Below are 18585 nucleotides of genomic sequence, written 5' to 3'. Positions count from 1 at the left end.
AGGAAATCCTGCAAGCTATCATGAAAAATATATATTTCGACGTATATATTGAAATGAATGTAATAAGAGTTTTCTTGTTTTAAACCCCCACCCTAATCAAGAAGCTTGAATTCGTTTACTATATGAAGAGGGTGGACAGAGAAAAGAGTAGAAAGATCAGGAAAGGGAAAAGTTAAAAGTGTTTGACAGCAAGCTTCCCCCGTTCCTTTGCAGACTCAAATATGCATCTCCTGCGCCTTTCAAAATAAATCACACCGCAGCGTAATAGATTTAAAATACGCCAGACTTTTTTAAAAAAATCATTAATTGCAAACGTGAAAAATACCTGCTGGTACTTCACTTTAGAAGAGTGTAATTGGTAAAAATAGGAAGTTGATGAATAGATAATAGATCCTTAACTACCAATAAACAGTAAGCAGCAGCCAGCAGTACTAGGATGTCATTATAATTATTCGACCGCATCAGCCAATGGGAGCCGGAGGACTCGGCTCTAAAAATCGTCCCCAAACGCCACGGTAATCTGGAAAATGCGGACAAGGCCGGATTCACGGATGACTCGCCTGTCCCTCCACCAGAGTGCCAGCTGGTCCCAGCTTTGTATAGAGCACCTATTCTCTATCAGGCTGCCCAGATCTGAAGAAGACGCCTAACCACACCCCCTCACCCAAAAAAAGTGTTTTGACAGAGGAGCCTCTTGAGGTTTTCTCAACGAAAGCTTGAAAAGCTCCAGTAAATCGACCGGCCTTCTATTCTGTGGGATGATCCTTAGGAAGGGACAATGGCTGAAGATTACTTCGAGGCATCCGGAGGGCGAAATCGAGAGTCATTTAGAGAGAATGGCAAGCGTTGAATGAACGCCTCCCATCACCACCGCCGCTCTGAGTCGGCTAAGAGAAATCTTTGCCATAACTCTTCAGCTGGGCTCTTTGGGAAAGCCAGATTTCCTCACCAGCTCAGGCGATCGAGTCCGGCGTCCGGGGTGCATGTTGAACCCCAAGAATGAGTCTTCCTTCTCGGCTCCCTCCCCCACCCCTCATCAAAGCTGGAAAACCTCCCACTTACCTGAATCCTGGAGGAATCTGACTCCGCTCACCGGACCTCTGGCTGCGGCGTCTTTCTCTTCCTGCCTCTTGTGAGTCCCCCACTCCCACCCCGGGTCTCGCCTGGCAGGCGGAGGAGTCCGTTCCAGTCCGGGCCCGGATCCATCCCTCCAGGATCGCGTCGGCCAGAAGTTCGCCTCTCCCCTCTGACGCACTTTAAAGAGTCTCCCCCTTCAACCTCAAGGCGAGTAATAGCGACCAATCATCAACCCATTTACCAGGCTTCAGAGGAAGCTGTTTATGTGATCCTCGGCACTAATTAGGCTCATGAACTAACAAATCGTTTGCACCACCTTGGGCAAAGGGACCCGATCGCTCTCCTGCATGGATTGCCGCTGGACCTAGTAGGGACCGCCTTTGCCGCTGCTCAGAAGAAGGCAAGCGCGGGTGGGGGAGGCAAGAGGAAAAGGAGGAGGAAAGGGGGGGGAAATAATAAAGGCAGAACTTCGCCCAGCAACTTTCTCCCCCCCCTTTCTTTTGCCGGATGAAGTGAGCGGAGAAGAGCGGGTGCAGAGCGCGTCTCCCGGGCGGGCACTCGCCTCTTCATGTGGCCAGCTGGCTTGGCTCCTGCCTTTGCTGGCGGCTGCCCGGTCGCCGGGCTCTGGATCTAGGGAGCCCGATCTACTCCCCGGGACCTCGACGAGGAGAAGCGGCGGCGGCGGCGGCGGCAGGAGCCGCAGCCCGGAGGCCAGTTTGCTCGGTGCTTCTCGGCCAGGATGTTCCAAGCCGCCCCGAAGCGCTGCTTCACCATCGAGTCGCTGGTGGCCAAAGACAGCCCCGTCTTGCCCGCCTCCCGTGCCGAGGATCCCATCCGGCCGGCGGCGCTGAGCTACGCCAACGCCAGCCCCGTGAACCCTTTCCTCAACGGCTTCCACGCCGGCGGCCGGGGAGTCTATTCCAACCCGGACTTGGTCTTTGCCGAAGCCGTCTCGCACCCGCCCAACCCCGCCGCCGTCCCAGTCCACCCGGTGCCCCCGCCTCACGCCTTGGCCGCCCACCCGCTGCCCGCCTCGCATTCGCCTCACCCGCTCTTCGCCTCGCAGCAGAGGGACCCCGCCACCTTCTACCCCTGGCTCATACACAGATACAGATATCTAGGCCATCGCTTCCAAGGTAAGGGCAGAGGGGGTGGCCCCGCTGGAGCGGCCTCGCTGGAGCTCCCCCGCTAAATGTTTTGGGGGGAAGGGGGGAAAGGCTCGGGAAAACTGCGGGCAGAAATCCGTCTAACGTTCCCCTACAGGATGGGAAAGTAATGTCCCCCCAAAGGCCGTTTGTATTGGGTGTGGGGGGGAGAGAGACAACGAAAACAGAGTTGAGGATGGGCGTGGAGGGGTGTGTGTATGAGAGAGAGAGAGAGAGAGAGAGTGACTTTCCCTGCGATCCTGAAACCCACTCGGTTCGTCTGCAAAGACTCCATGGGGACTACACCGGAGTGATTGAATTCGAGCTCAGATTCTTTTCTAGAGTGCTGTTCACTTGAGAAACGGTCGCTGCAGAAGAAAAAGGGGGCAGTTGAGGCCGATGGGCAGCAGGCAGTGTTGGTTACAGAAGCTGTAACCCTCCGGATCGGTGTGGCTGAACGGAGTCCCGTTCGCCCTCCCCTTAAGGCAGCTCGTTGTAGAGCGCCCGGCTTCAGGATTGGGTCGGTCTTTGCGGCCGGTGCCGTGAAAGTCGTTTTGGTTTTGGCAAAAGATCTGTCCTCGCCGTAGAGTTCAAGAGGCCAACCCACGCCAGGAAATTAGCAACCGAAAGTCTTGCTAGGGAAATAAGAGTCCAAAGACAGGTTGAGACAATGGAAACGGAAAGGGGGGGAGAGAGAGTGGTAAAGCTCGGAGTGGGCGGGGCGGTTATCAACCCTTGCAAAGAGACTAAAATGCTTTAAGAAAAATTTCCCGCAGGCGAATTTTTCCTTTTAAAACTCCCGAGGCTCCCAACCAAGGTTGCCATCCAGTACACTCTTTCTTAGGAGTAAGCCCCGTTGAATCCAACGGAGCTTCCTTCTGAGTAGATATGTAGTGGATTGCAGCCCAACTCGCCTTTGCGGGCAAATGTAAAGTCGAAGATCCAAGGTTTCTTTGGGAGGTTCTGAGGCAGCCTAGGAAACAAGGCTGAAGGGTTCAACTTTTTTTTAAAAAAATGGCACAATTGGGCACCCCAATCCTTAACGCATTTCTTGGGAATAAATCCGATAGCAACCAGTGGGAGGGATACACTTCCACAGCTGCCATCTCAATTCGCAGTCCAGTGGAACTTTACTGGGAGAACGTTCCTTTGGAAGTCAAGGATTCCGGACTGCTCGGTAAATACCGTACATATACTGTATATATAAAAGGAGGTGGGTCTGCGCTGCAATAATACCGGTCAGGGCTGCGAAGCTTCGTGGTGTTTTGTTTTGGCTCTCCCACATCCCCACCCGTTCATATTCCTCCAGGAAAGAAAAGGGGCAGGAGAGGGTTCGAAAACGATTTCTTCGAAATAGCTTTCTTTTCTTCACTTTCCCACCTTTTCCACGGGCAAACAAACACGAGAAAGAGGAAACTGCCGTGGCTGTAAGATTGCCTTCATTTCTCTCCCCCCTCGCTTCAATGCAGGTGAGAGAGAAAGCAGTTTGGTGAGGGCCAGTTTACACACTCAGTGCCTTTGGGAGACCAAACGTTGAAAAACGAGTTGAAGGATGATAGAAACGTATGGCCAGCAGCCCGTCGAAGGCGATCTCCTCCCTGCTTATTAACCGGAGGGTATTTGCCCTGTTCTATGTGCGAGGGTCATAGAGAGTTGCAATTCCGAGCGTTGGGATACCTTGAAATAACATTAAGTTCCTTCCTCCGAAAAACCTAATTAAACGAAGGCCATCAAGGAGTAATGGAGGGGAGCGACTGCACGCAGATCAGTCTCTTACACTGGAGCGGCTTCCAGGAAAGCGAGACGAGGTAGAGAGTGGATTATTATTATCGCCTCTCGGTGGAAAGTTACGGGTTTCGTTCACCCGGTCATTTCCCCCCTCTCGTGAGTAGCTTTCTGGAGGGCTCCGACGCAAAGGAGGGATTTGCCTGCCGTTGTTGCCCCCGTCTGCTCGAAACAGCAGCCTCTCGGTGGAAGGATCGAACACACAAAACTGGGCAGAGCGCTTCTGGGGATGGGGAGTTTCAAAAGCTCGCCAGAAAATACTTCCAATAATTTACAGATGACAAACACTGCAGTGTGTGTGTGTGTGTGAGAGAGAGAGAGACAGAGAGAGAGTCTCCCCTTCCCCCCCTTTTAGTCCACATTCCTATTTAAAGGATTAGTTTGGTTCTTTTTTGTTTTGTCAGCTGTTCGCAAAAGCAGCTCTCCCTGCTCGAAGAATAGCGACTTTACCTCTGGACGTATTTTTCTATAGGCAGGATGGGCTGATTTTTTTTTAAATTAACCACCGAGGAGAAGGGTCTTCTGCATGTTAAGGGCGGTGGAGGAATACTTCGGTAGGAAGCTCGTTGGAAGTGGATCTGGGGAGCTGGGTTCCCCCCCTTTTTTTCGGAAGGGGGTTTCCCAGAAGATTGTCGCAAATGGGATTCATTGACTTGTGAAATAATTCCTTGCTCTCGTTTATTGATGGGGTTCCATGAAGTCGGCTGTTTTCAATGCACACCTAAACTGTATCGCATCCCATCCCTAATTCGCCCCAAGGGTCCGAGTTTTGTTTACGGTGGCTTTTTTCGTTAAGGGTATGCACCTAACCTATTGGCCTTTACTCTCCTTCGCTTGCTTCATTGGTCGACGGTATGTGAGTGAGTGTTAGTTTCGTTCCGATCTCGCTCCGTGTGTACCTCTTTTCCCACCACCCTGGAAGGTCAGTCTTCTGGAGGAGAATTTAAGCACACCTGAAGTAGGAAATGACTTCGTAGTGAAGTGCCAAATAAAATAATTTAAAATAACGGGTAGACTTTCCCCCCGGCTAAGTCCCCTCCTCCCACCTTCGGTTAGAGACGCGCAAATACCGATCGGGAGCAGCTTGGTTGGCTCGTGACTGTTTTTATTTATTTATTTTCGTCTCGCGATCCAGGCAATGAAACCAGCCCGGAGAGTTTCCTCTTGCACAATGCCCTAGCCAGGAAACCTAAACGGATCCGCACCGCCTTTTCCCCATCTCAGCTACTGAGACTGGAGCACGCTTTTGAGAAAAATCACTACGTCGTAGGGGCAGAGAGAAAGCAACTGGCGCACAGCCTCAGTCTCACGGAAACTCAGGTGAGGAGAACGGCGGGGGCAGCGTCCCAACGAAGGCCCGGGCCTCAACGCAAACAAAACCGCTCTGGGTTGCGGGGAGGCGGGTGCGTGCGTGCGTGCGTGCGCGCGCGTGAGCGGAGAGAGTCTGGTTCACGTGTAAAAAAGGATGACGTGTGGGATAACGTGGGAATTCTAAAGTATATCTTTCTTCCTTTTCCCTGTCATAAAAAAGCCATTCTGGAGTTTATTCCAAATATTTGTCTTGCCTTGTTTAATTTTGGAAAGCTCACTGAGTATGTTTGGTTTGTTTGTTTGACAGTATGTTAAGTCATTGTTTTTGTTGTTGTTGATTTAGACACAAGCTATTTAAGTCACAGTAATAGGATATTTCGCCCCAGCCGCATTAACAAGATTTTTATCATCTTATATCAAGGTAGTTCTGCTTAATCGGCTTCCGGATCGTACCGGAAGCCAAATTTGGAGTCGGAGGAATAAATTGCCGTTTTAAAATGAACTACATTAGGAAAAAACAGGTGTAAAATACTGAATGTGCACACAGGGGTGTGTGTGTGTGTGTGCGTTTGTTTGTTTGTTTGTGTGTGCCAGTCAGTTTCCAAACTGTGGAGTACAAAAGAGTCGGTTTTTTGTTTGTTGGTTTGTTATTCAGGGAGCAGGTTTGATTTGGGAATCCGGGATGTTATGCTTTTTTAAAATAACAATCAAATCAAATCAAATTGATTTGATTTAAAATAACTATAAATATTGGATTTAAATGATTTCAAACTATAAACAGTTCACGAGGAATGTTGGGATTCCCCCACCCCACTGTTTGTTTTCGAAATTTTGAAATCGAAAGTATATAGCTTAACCCACAACAATTTACACTAAAATAAGTGAACCGCTTTCGCAGCCCGATCGATCGTGAACACACTTTTGCTTGGTAGAGGACAGAGTAAAGTTCAGTTCGATGGAACTTGACTCCGAGCAGAAGTATTCAAAACGGGTCGTTCCATTCCATGGACCGAGCCCGACCCGATCTCTACCACGTGTGATTATATACGTTAAATTTCATGAGGTGAGCTTAAGCCCGCGAGAGTTTGTCATAATAAACGAGTTAGCCTTTTAATACGACATCCAAAGAAGCTTGTATTTTGCATCGGAGCACAAAACCGTCTTCAAATCCGTCTTAATAAACCATGTTGCGGATCGGTCGGTTTATTTCCCGGTGACTGGCAATCTTGTGTGTGTTTTAAAGTTCTGCCATGCCATGGGCAGATGTCCCACTGACCCTCCAGCAAACGGTGCTGGTGAAATTGGATTATAATTTTTTTTGGGGGGGGGGAGGGAGGGTCACATCAAAAAGCCTGCCTGGAGGGCAATCCGATTGGAAGACTTGGCCTTGTTTGACAATTGCCCAGATGAGACTTGTGTTAGTTCCTTGAAGAGTGTGCCAGGGAGAATGATCCATTGTATTGTTCTTAAGGAGTGTTTGTGCAACGGAGAGCGATCAGATCAAATTCGTCTTTAAGCCTTGTCTCTTAGACTGCCAAGCTGCCTTGTGTATAGCTGTGTGTACGTTTCAAACCAGAGGGTTGGTTTGGAGGTCGCGTTTAGGATTGTTGTAGTGGTTCGTGTCGTCGAGGGGCTTCGTCCCCACCTCTCCCGATTTTTCAGAGGCTTTTGTTACTGTCCTCCCTAAAAGAAGAGCGATGGTCTTTTCAAATGGCATTTTCTCTCGCTTTCCATTTCGAATGGAATGTTCTCTCCTGGCTCTGTATTTAAAAGAAGGGCGAAGAGAAGAAGGGCGGGGGGGGGGAATAGGCGCAGCTTAGTTCAAAGTTCCCAGTAAACAGTAACGTTCTTTGGTCGGATTAAGTTGTAACACTTTTTCCCTGCCCCCCGTTCTCTGCCTTTCTTTGGGGCGGAGGGGGGTGTCGAAGCATTAAGTAGGTTGGACCTTTTGTTTTAAAATGTCTCCCCTAACAAAACCCCAGTAAATGGATCGCCACTTTGATGAGGTTCCCCGAACAAGGGGACTGGTCACAGGCTGATTTCCACTGGCAAAGCAGTATTTAAGGTGGTCTTTGTCCCGCTTGATTCCGAAGCTGGTTGGGGTCTATTGTAGCGGTGTCAGGCCCCCAGCCCCCGACAAAACGAGCTCCCCTTTGGAGATCAGGCGTGGAGAAATGAACCGTCGTCCCCTTCAATTAGCAAACTGAAAAGCGAATTAAACTCACCCTTGTTCCCTGCTCGGCTATTTAAATGGGAGACTTCTGGAGAATATGAAAATGCAGCTGAGATGTGGGGAAGGGGGGGTGTCTGGCAGCGAAGGGCTTCTGCAGGGGCAGCGAAGCGGGTTAAAGTAGCTTATTAAAATGGTCCCGTTTTCGGATTTAAGTACTCCCTTTACGTTCAGGGTCTTTATCAGGCTTTTTCAGGCCGAATTGGAGCAGAAAGCGCTTTTAAAAAAGATCATGTTTACCTTTGGCCTCAGCAAGGCGTGTTTGTGTGTGTGTCTCGCTCTCTTTGGAGATAATTTCGGGATCAATAAAATCTGCAATTAAATGACTGACAGGGTCAGCTGGTTATGTTTAATTCAGATTTACACCAGCCAAAGCAAATTCACTAGGGTTTCCCTTCTCCCTTCCTCCCATCATTGTCTCCCTCTCCCCCCCCTTTCCTTCTTGAAGGACTTCCCCATATTAAGGCCCTGCCACTGTCACCAAAGCATCACCTGGAAATAGGTTCATCTTGCGCCTTTGATAATAAAGGGAGGCGCTTGGTTCAAAAGAGGCGTCTATTTAGAGCACGCAAAATTCGAACCTCCTCCTTAATTAAGGCAGCTCTCAGTTTTCCCTCTTTTATTGTTTTTAATTAAGGGTGAATAGGCCCCCTCCTCCACCTTGACAAAGATTTTTCTGAATTAACCTGAAACCAGGCTGAGCTCCTTAGGAAGATACAGAAATCTCCCTTTCTTTTCTGGAATGGTGGAGGCGGCAATATATAACAATCGTTTCTAGAGGCCCGGCTGGAAAAAAAGTAATGCTTTACAGTTAGGAGATGTTAATACAGATGTTACATTATTTTATATTAAACTGGTTATGAGAAAAAGTAGACGGATGCAACAACTGAAGTCTAGGTTAGTGACTTTTTTATGGCTGCGATGTGATTAATATTGAAAAATGGAAACTGCTGCTAGAACTCCTCAAGAGTTTCTCCACCCTACATCTTGTAATACAAAGTGTAATTGACGTGTATATCTAGAGAGCTGCTTGAAGAGTAAATATGTGAATTAGAGAGGGGAAACTGGGACACTACATTCACAAGCAATATTCATACGTGCAGGAGACACGCACGTGATAACAATGTGGTTCGGAGAATGTAACCACATCTGTAGAGAGATAATATGGGTGAATGGGTTCACTTCTACAAGAACGTAAAAAGCATACATTGTAATGCATATGTATATTAGCAATGTACAGACATGACTGCCACTGAGTGGCAAATCACGCCCAGGTTAATTCTTGTCCTTTGTGCCGGTAGATAATGTACTTCCTGAATACAAATGAACACATTGTAGATGGAGTTTTACAGAAAGCGAGAGTTGTATGTATAGGAACACGTGAATGGGAATAGATCTAGATATCTGGGTAACATAGCTGCATAATGCTCCGATCTTGATTTCTCTTCACATGGACGTAAGTCTGGCTGATTCAACGGGGTTCACTTCGAAGCAAACGTGGTTAGGTTTGGAATACAAGGTTAGAAAACCAGACAAACGTAGTTGGCAGTAAGTTCACTTTAAACCAAGGGGACTTGTTTCCTAGTGAACGCGTTTAGTTCTATGGCCTACAATACGCTGCGGTTCTGAGAAAGATCAAACGTACGCTGGCTACAGCCGCAGACCATTTAAGCATGAGGCTACTGTGGGGCAAATGAGTAGCGGGCTGCAGCCTCGGCGAGGCCCGCTCTCCTAAACTGAGAGGAAATCAATCAAATGCGAAGGCACGGATAGAATATTCTGGGGTTCTAGATCGCGTGGAAATCTGTCCACGCGAAGGCTCCCTGTGTGGAGGGCCTATTCGGCTGGGCAGTGTCCCGCCTCTGCCTGTCCACAGTAACACTTCCGGCTCCCCATTGAACGTGTAACGGGCAACCCCATGCAAAACAGAGGATCGCCGTAGCTGTAGCTTCTATACAGTGCACACATGCGTTCGGAGTCCATGACTGCAGCCAGATCCCCACTTTAGTTACCCGTTTAGATTGAATTTCAGACTCCGATTCCCCCAATGCGATCCACAGCGGAGCTAAAGTGAGGTGCTTGAATTTTAAAAACGTTGGCACTATGACCCTAAACGATTTTCCTGGGACATGAACCCTTATTGATTTCAGATGGAATTTAATGCCACAAATGAGTTCGGAATCGGAGTGAAAAGCTGCAGTCCTAAATTGAAATCAATGGGGGCGCATTTCCAGGGACTCTGCTTAAAATGGGGGATTAGTGTTAAAACCCCAATTACTGCGGCTTAACTGAGTTCTAGGCGAGGCGGGAGATGAGCTCCCATGAAGTCAGTGAGATTGCCTTTGATCCTGGCATTGTCTCCCTCCTAAGCAAAATTTCTATGGAATTTCTATGGAATTTGCTTCCCAGTAAGTGTGCATAGGATGCTAAAACACCACATCTCCTCAAATTCCAGTACTGCCCGAGTATTCTCTGGGTCCCACCGGAGTCCTGTATAATAGGCGCACTTCCTTGGGACGAAGCGCCGGCTTCACTCAGCCTGGCAACTTCCGCGTGAAAACTTACAGGATCGCACTGCACAGTCACATGCCGCTTCCAAGTAAAAGATACCGCAAAGGGTATATAGAAGGAGGAAGAACTGGGAACTGTTCAGTGCCTAAAGCTCCAGACTTTTACCAAGAAATACATCTCAACCCGATCCTCTGCATAGTTACTCATTAGCAACTCCTATTGAATTTGCGCGCGCACACGCGCCCTGAGTTCACAAGATTTGTAGCCTTCTTTCCGTGCGAACAAATTGTAGGGCTCCAGCAGGGTTCGTGGGTGCTACTTGGATGAGAAGGTCCTATTGATGTGCAATGTTTATTTTTGTGTGTGTAGGTATTCATTATCTCAGAGAAAGGGGTGTGTAGATTGTGTAACCCTGACGGGAAGAAAGGAGATGTGCTCCGAAGCGGGACTTTTTGGGTTAATTCCCTCCCAGTCTCCTTCCCCCCCCCCTGCAGTGGACCCCTTCAAGGTGTAAAAACCGCCCGGGGACGGGGGAGGTAATCGGGCCACGTAGCCCTCCGGCAGGCAGTTAATGGCAGCCTGTGTTTCCCCTCTGTAGGTAAAAGTTTGGTTTCAGAACCGAAGGACAAAGTTCAAGCGGCAGAAGTTGGAAGAGGAAGGCTCAGACTCTCAACAAAAGAAAAAAGGGACTCATCATATTAACCGGTGGAGGATCGCCACCAAACAAGCCAGCCCGGAAGAGATCGACGTCACGTCAGATGATTAAATCAGCCCCTTTAAAAAGAAAGAAGCAAAGAAAAAGAAGCCGACGGAGAAGCAAAACTCTAGGCGGGCACTTAAAAGACTTTTCCACGAACAACTCAAGTGTTAAAGGCTCGTGAGCAACCCCAGGAAAGTGAGTGGCGTGGCAGGGCGAGAGGGACAGGAACCGGCTCTGTCACAAGGCGATTCTCGTGTTTAGAGAGAGGCCGTTGGGAGGGGCGAGACGCAGCCGGCCAGCTAGCCAGACGTCAGTCCATACACGGCGGCCTTCCGGGTCCTGCACTGGTACAAAAAATAAAAGAGGGGCGGGAGGGGAGAGAGGGAATCTTTCAATCAAAGCCAAACCACCAAGAGGAGGTGGTTTACAAATATTCCGTTTCTCGCCATTCAAAACCAAAACACTCCAAATTTTAAAGGGATCTTGCACTCTCTCTCTCTCTCTCTCTCTCTTACACACACACACCCAACCGTACAGGACACTTTGCAGTTGACGAGGGATTTATTCTTATCCATAATGATTCTGATTTTCTCTCAGTCTTTAGGAGAGAAAATCCCACACCCAGCCAAAATCGACACACCTGTTTCAGAAACTTGAACTGCATGCTTTTTTAAAATTAAAAATGAATAAAAACCTTGAAGGGGGAAAGAAAGAGGGACGAGGGCTTTTAAAAAAACACCCCACCGGTTCCTAGTGTCATGCAGACACGAACTGTGCTTCCCCTCTCCTCCCCTCCTCAGAGACAGGTTCTGTGTGCTTTTTAAATTTATTTTACAAGAAACTGTGCAGTCTGTAAACCTTTTTATGATGACTTCTGGCGTCAACGTGGTTGTGAAAACTCAATGAAGTAGCGGTAACAAATTCTATTTTTAAATTTTTGCTTCCCCAAAATTGATAACCTTTGAGAAACAAAGGAGTTGGGTTATTGGGGGGAGGGGAGGGAAACTTTGCTGCGTGAATGAATAAATAAAGATTTTTTTTAAAAAAAATAGTCCCCATTCAAAAACTCCAGTTACTCTTTTTCTCCCCTTCCCCTTTGAGGGGGCTGTGCTGGGACAAACACACAGGACTTCAGACAGAGCAGGGATCTTGGAGATCTCTCTATAGACACGATTTCCACCCAGGCCCCGTGTTCACTGGGGACAAATTTCAAGCACTGATGTTGATGATCCAAGACAATAGAGCTACTAAAAATGAGAAATGTTTCCTTCATGTCTTCTTTACCAGAATGTAAATATTTTTGTGGGGTTTTTGTGTTTAATTTGTTAGAATTCTAACACACTATATACTTCCAAGAAGTATCTCAATGTCAATATTTTGTCAATAAAGATTTATCAATATGGCCTAACAATTTTAAGCAACATTTTTTCCCCAGAGGTCAACCCCCTCCCTCTCTGCCTGCCTGTAGACCTCCATGGCCTATAGTTAATGTTGGCACCAGCCAGCCTCCCCAGGAGACGATTGGATAACCCCAGTATTGATCATCTCACGCTGATCATCAAATGCATTTTCTCCAAACCATTCCGATAGCAAAAGGAGAACTTTTCCTACAGTACGTCGGTATCGATCCACCTAATATTTTAAAGTGTGCATCTGAAAATGCAGTGTGAATTTCACAAAAGAGGGGTGTGTAAATTCGTGTATCATACAAGTACAGGCGGGGGAAAGTTTTGATTGGCTGCTTGCCTGCAGAGGGTCTACTTTGTGGCAAACGCGGGTTTGTGTATGTGTGAAAGGCTCCCTGGACTGGAGCTAGCACTCTTTTCCAATCAGAGTAAATGGAAGTAATTTTATTTCCCGGAAATAAATAGGGTGCAGTTTTAGTACCAGGAGAAATCCAAATCTGTAACTGGGCTGTTGATCGGTCTGCTGGTGAGCCCACATACACTTCAGCTAAAACGTAACGTAGGTTTACTAGAAAGCCCCATTTCAAGCCGCGAAACTTTACTTCCGCGGAGGGGGCTAAAAAGTTAATTTGGTAATTTTTCTTTCTACACAGTCTGGTATCCCGGTTTCTCATTTTAGCCTCGTCTCCATCACATCTATCTTGGAAGTAAAGCCTCTTTGATTCCACCCGAATTTACCGCCATCCTCCATTCGCATTTTAAAGCGTTTGACTCAATGGGGCTTACGTTGGAGGACGTGTATAGGATTGCACAAGTTAGCATACTTTTAGGATAGGTGCGTGAACCAAGTCGTAGTAACAAAATGAGGAATTTTACGGTTGTTGCGGGATTGCAAATATTGTGAGCACGAAAATATGGCTGGATTTTTATTTATTTTATTTTAGTATTATTGTTTATACTTTCGGAGAGGGGGGGACTTGTTAAGTGGAAGACAGGGGTGTCAACTTGAATACGAAAGGGTAAAAAGTTTCCCCTAATCCTTGAGGAAGCTAGCTGGCTTTCTGGGGGTACCCCAGGTTTTTTTTAAAATTAATTCATGCTTCATTTGCTCCTTAGCCTGATAGGCTGCATTAATCAGTTTTCTTCCCATTGACAGCGCAAACCTCGTCTGCAGTGTTCCAGCTACAAAGACTTTTTTGTGGAAGTGCAAATCAGTTTAGGCAATTATCATACCAGGAATATGAAGGGGAAAGAGGAGCCATAGCCCAGTGGTCTCCTTTAATCTCTTAATCCGTGGATCCAGGGGGGCTAGTTGGACATAATTTAGGACAATCTGACTACCCTTTACACTGTGATAAGGCGAAGTTACAATGCGACGCGAAAATACCAGCTTTGTTCAGCATCCTGCCTTGAAAGTGCAGATTAGACATTCCACGCACGTGCTGTCCACTATATGGCACTATGGAAATTCGGTTGAAAAGGTCCGACCGGGTTCTTTCTTTTCTGCTTTTCAAAATAACAACTATTATCATCATCATTACTATCATTATTATTATACAATTAACCGCTCTTTTTCTCCTTTCGATACTAATGGGTGACTTTTCACTCAAAGCAACTAGAACTAGAAAGGGGCCCTTAAGAGAAATCCGTCCCGCTCCCTTTACCCCCGCCGCTTTCCACTTCAGATCTAGGAGCCATGCTCCTAAGGTAAACTCCTCTTTTCTTTCTTGTCTTTCTTCTCTTTCTTCATCTCTCATTCGCCTCCGTCCTTCGTCCTTCTTTTTCTCTTTTAAAACCTCACTAGCAATAAAATCGGGGACGGGTTTGATTTATTTAGCATCTTCAAAATCTCCTCCCAGCCCTACTTTAAAGGTTTTTTTTAATACACACAGTACCCATTTTCACAGATTCTGGCTTTATTTCTCGAAATTGTTTCCTATCTTGATTTTTTTTTTAACGGCTTAGTTCTGCAAGATGTAGGAGGGCTCTCTTTCGTTTTCCTCAAAATAAATAAATACATAAATAAATCCCCCCCTTTCTTCTCTTAAAGCGCAAAAATTGGTTGGGGGAGGGAGACCGATGGGAGGGGAATAACATATTAAGCATCCTATGTAGGGTAACAGCAATAAAATCTTCAGAGAATGCTATTAGCTTTGGGGGGGGAAGCCCCCTAAAAGCTTTATTACAAACCAAGCTTTGAAAATAGGGGGGATTAGGAGTCTGAAAGAGTCCCACAATGGCGAGAAGAAAAGGTTTCATGCTAATGAGGTTAATGCCCTTTGTATCTGAGGACTCCACAACTTCATTACTCGCTATCTCAGGCTCCACCGAGCGGCTCAGAACACTGCAGCCCACTCCAGCTTTCCCCTTCCCTGCCTAAAGAAGGATTTGATAGCAGCTCTGTTCAAACTAGATAATTATATCTTTTCAAGTCGGAATTAAGATAAAGAAAGTGAAGCAAAAGGCGGCTCGCCTTGATCCACTGCAAACAATTTGGGCGCACTTTCTCTCTCGCTCTCCCTCTCTCCCACCCTCCCCAGCCCATAAGCAGGACGCTCGGAATTATTAAGTCCTCATTTGCTTTATTAATTCATCTCTTTTAAAGTGGCCCGGATTACGCAAACTGCGGTGGCGGCTCCTGACGTCGGAAGGCGGGCCAGAGGCCAACTTTGCACCCCAAAGATGCGCCGGGGCCACACCTAGGGGGCAAAGTGAGGTCGGAAACCCGTTGGTGGCGAAGGAGGAGATGGAAAGGGGAGTGAGATTAGAAGCCACGCATGAGGACCACGACGGGGCGTTCCGGGGCATCGGTCTTCCCAAAGGGGCTGTGTGTGTGTAAGAGAGAGGTGAAGTACGCACCATGCCCTGAGGGCACATTAATTTCCCCAAAGAATCCTGGGAACTATAGTTTGTTAAGGGTGCCAGGGACTGTACCTCCGTGGGTGGTAAGCTACAATTCCCAGGCGTATTGTCATGTGCTTTCAATGTTGGCGTGTTGGCGTGTCGGCGTCTCACAGAGTTTTCCGTCGTCTTCGCTCCTGGTTTCTAGGAAATATTTTACTCACTGGCTCTACTTTTTGCTCTCCCCCTTAGTGGTAGCCCAGTCCGATGCACAGTTTACTCATAACTGAGCGAAAGGGGCCTGACTCTCAGCTAAGCGCCCCTTACTTTTATTTCCCACACACACACACACCCAGCCAGATCCAACGCAATGCACAGTTTACTCACAAACGCCTCCCACTGAGCTAAGTGGAGCTCACTCTCCACTAAGAGTGAGAGAGCCCCCTTTTCTTACTTCTTTCCTTCCTCCTCCCATTGAGTTAAAAAAAAGTTTCGCTTGAAATGAGGCAGCATGCGTGCTTCGTCTGGCCGAAGTGTGTTATGCCGTGACGATCTCTTCCATTGCTTTGCATGGTGAAGCCGCTGTACCCGAGCGGAATGTGTTTTCAACCTGCGCGTTGTATAGAACCGTTCCCAGTCCACGCGCTTGAGTCTGTCGCGCAGGTTCAGGGCAAGAGGAACCCAGCGCAGAGGGCAGCCTTTGTGGCTCTTGGGCCCGCCTTTCATCTTCCCCAGTTTCGTCCTCGAGTGTGGAGTTGCATCATTCATCTTCCGATCCTGAAGATACTTCTACTGGGACGTCAGGCCTAGACCTCCCTCCCTCCCTGTCTACGCGCACTTTCTACAGGCTAGGTCGATGCTCAAAGAGGCAGCCGGGAATAAGCTTAAACCTTAGAACACGCGCCTAACTAGCATGTAAACCAGGCTGCTTTTATCCCGGTTCCTTCTTACACTTTGGCCTAGTTGTCCCGGAGGTGGCAAACCTGTGCCTGCAGGGGTGTACCATGAGGGACTAATAGGCTCCTTCACACAAAACGAACATTCTCTGCACAGGACAACTAACATGCCAGGGAGAAGTCTAGGCCAGAACCCTGCGCTCCCTGGTATCTAGTTTTCTATAAGCAGGGATATTTTCTTTTTGCATGAAAGAACATTCAGTCATGCAAGTCCCCACCTGCAGCTGTCAGTATAGCTAAGAGACGGGTTTACCTCCTCGGTAAGAACTAGCCTTCTGATTAATTTCAGTGGATTGACTTCTAACAGTGCAATCCTGCCAGTATTTATTCAAAAGTAACTGCTTAATGTGTGCAATGGGGCTTGCCACTTACTAAGTATGGCTAGGATTGCAGCCATAGGATCCCTGCGTTTACGTAGTAAGAAGAACAGTATTAAGGAAACCCTTCCCACTATTTTCCAACTCAGCTTGGATGTTAAATATATCTGCAAAGACATAACAATGTATAACAAAGGCCGTTCCCAGGACTTCGTGGAGGATCGGCTTTGGGGATTTGTGCGCATGCGCAGAGTTTAGGCAGACTACTGTCTCGGAGCACAGCGCAGTTTTCTGCCTTGTTCTTTCGGTCTTCCAGGTATATTACACTTGCCCCAGGCGAGATCTCAAGCAGGCCACTCTGAAGTGTCTTTTACTCTGATCCTAAACTCAGTTATTTACCTGGAAGTAGCCGCCCTGATCTCAATGGGACTTGCTGAGTAAGCATGCAAAGGCGGAAGAAGGCGTCTTCTTGCTCGGCGCTGTTGGTCCTGGAGGATATCATGCCATTTTAGGCTCTCAAGGGCAACTCTGCGGCCAAGGCAGACTCCAGAAACAAAGAAGGTGAATGCCTGCGGGTTTAAAATGCGCCAGGGCTCTGCGCATAGATTTGGAAGCCTGCAATCCAATGCACGCTGGTTTGCGGGGTGGCCTCGCCGAGCCCAAAGGAGACTTACCCCTAAGACAACATGCATCGGCTCAGGCTGCCGCAATCAACTCCATTCGCAACGTGCGAAGGTGCCGCAGGTGTAAAGAGACCCTTTGGGTTTAGGGCCCTGGGTATTTGGGCTTGGCAGCTTCTCTTGCGGCTTCCTAATCATTTGGAGGCCCTTTGACCCCGGATTGTAAACGGGGTGCTTTCTTACATGCCAATTCCTCCTCCTGCATCTTTACTCGGAAGTAAACCAATGCTCAACGGGACTGATTCCGACGTGGTGTGTGCGTAGGCTGGGACAGACATCTAGGCTGCCATCCAGTAATGTCTACTCAGAAGTAAGCTCCATTGGGTTCGATGAGACTTACTACCAGGGAAGTGTGCATTGGATTGCAGCCGTAGTTTTGCAGTACGTGTTTTCTGAACACAAGCTCCTTGGTCGGTCTGCCTCTCGGGACCTGATCTTCCCCATAGCCAACTGCTTAGGCATGAAGTCAGGAAAAGAGATGGGGAAACTCCGCGCTGCTCCTCCGGCGCCGATTCACTGATACAGCCCCTGTTCCCAGCCCTGGCGCTCTCCTCTTTCCCGTCAGTGTTCCATAACTACTTAGAGCTAATAATATATCAATTGATTTATTTCTCCAAATAGCCCCCGCTGGGCCGTGGAAGTCGGAGTTTAGAGAACCTCGTGACCCTTAGCAGTAACCTTGCTCCTTGCCAGAGCTTGTCCGGCTAGGAAGCTCTCATCCATTAAAGTGGGCGGCGGGTGAAGGAAAGAAGAGCCGCTCTTGAAAGCGAAAGGCCTGATTAATCGGAGGCGTTTGGCTTTTAATTGGCCTTTTGTGATTGGTGCCCGGGCGAGATGTCAAACAGCACAGAGCGGATCCCAGCCCCCCCCTTCCCGATTTTGCCAATGAACTAATTCTCTTTTTGGACTGGTTGGGATTCCCGAGCTTCCAAGTTTGCTATAACCTCTCCCCCACCGCCCCTGTTTCCCCCGAGGCATGGCAGTAAAGTCTTTGACACAGATGGCGTTTACGTCCAGGTAAATGTGTAAAGGATCTGGGGTGTCAGTCATTGGTGTAAGTGATTTGGGGAATACAGCTGTAACCCCCTTAGTCTTAAACAGGTTTGCTTTTTTTGTTCAGTGAATATGCGGCCTGCTTCTGTGTAGGTTTACTCCGAAGTAAGTCCCCGAGACTTTCAAGTGGACCACCTTTCCAAGATGCTTTTTCTTGCAAAGAAGTTCCACTGACGTCAGCAGGGCTGGCTTCCAAATAAATACGTTGTAGGAAGGATAAATGTTCCTAAAAGCTCTATGTGCAAAACACTTAAGCCGATTGCCTAAGCTGATTGCCACAACGTCTGCTGATCGTGCAGTTTGCTTCCTGGTCTCAAACGGGCTTCACCCTAGGCCTCTGGAAGTCCAGCAGATCTGAGTTTACAAGTAAATTAAATGGGCTGGAAGGATCGAGAAAGCCTCCCCTAAAATTAATGGGGCAAAAGCTGTTGGACTCACTTTGATTTCTGTTGAACTTACTTTCAGATAATAAATCTACATAGGATCGGAGCATACTTGAAAAAAAGTTCCTCTGAAATCGACAGGACATACTTTCCATGTGCTTAGAATCCAATGATACACCGAGGTCTTCTG

General features: G+C 47.8%; 1 protein-coding gene across 2 annotated transcripts; it reads left to right on the top strand.

Moving 5' to 3' along the window:
- Window positions 1-550: 550 nt before the first annotated feature.
- Window positions 551-12170, top strand: EMX2 (empty spiracles homeobox 2). 2 transcript variants are annotated; one of them, XM_061635873.1, is made up of 3 exons: window positions 561-2213; window positions 5143-5327; window positions 10658-12170. In XM_061635873.1, exons 1-3 carry the CDS (start codon window positions 1817-1819, stop codon window positions 10823-10825), a joined length of 750 nt encoding a protein of 249 aa, XP_061491857.1. In that variant the 5' UTR covers window positions 561-1816; the 3' UTR covers window positions 10826-12170. The 2 variants fall into 2 exon arrangements, with proteins under 2 accessions (XP_061491858.1, XP_061491857.1); XM_061635874.1 differs by lacking the exon at window positions 5143-5327 and having other exon boundaries at window positions 551-2213.
- Window positions 12171-18585: the final 6415 nt, after the last annotated feature.

This window comes from Rhineura floridana, chromosome 7 (assembly GCF_030035675.1).
Source record: "Rhineura floridana isolate rRhiFlo1 chromosome 7, rRhiFlo1.hap2, whole genome shotgun sequence".
Classification (NCBI taxonomy): Eukaryota; Metazoa; Chordata; class Lepidosauria; order Squamata; family Rhineuridae; genus Rhineura; species Rhineura floridana.
Note: the sequence above shows the minus strand (reverse complement) of the source record. Positions and strands in the feature narration are given on the sequence as shown.

Coding starts and splice junctions, on each gene's coding strand:
- EMX2 (XM_061635873.1), top strand. CDS start 1,817: ATGTTCCAAGCCGCCCCGAAGCGCTGCTTCACCATCGAGTCGCTGGTG. Junction 2,214..5,142: donor TCTAGGCCATCGCTTCCAAG/GTAAGGGCAGAG, acceptor CTCGCGATCCAG/GCAATGAAACCAGCCCGGAG. Junction 5,328..10,657: donor TCAGTCTCACGGAAACTCAG/GTGAGGAGAACG, acceptor TCCCCTCTGTAG/GTAAAAGTTTGGTTTCAGAA.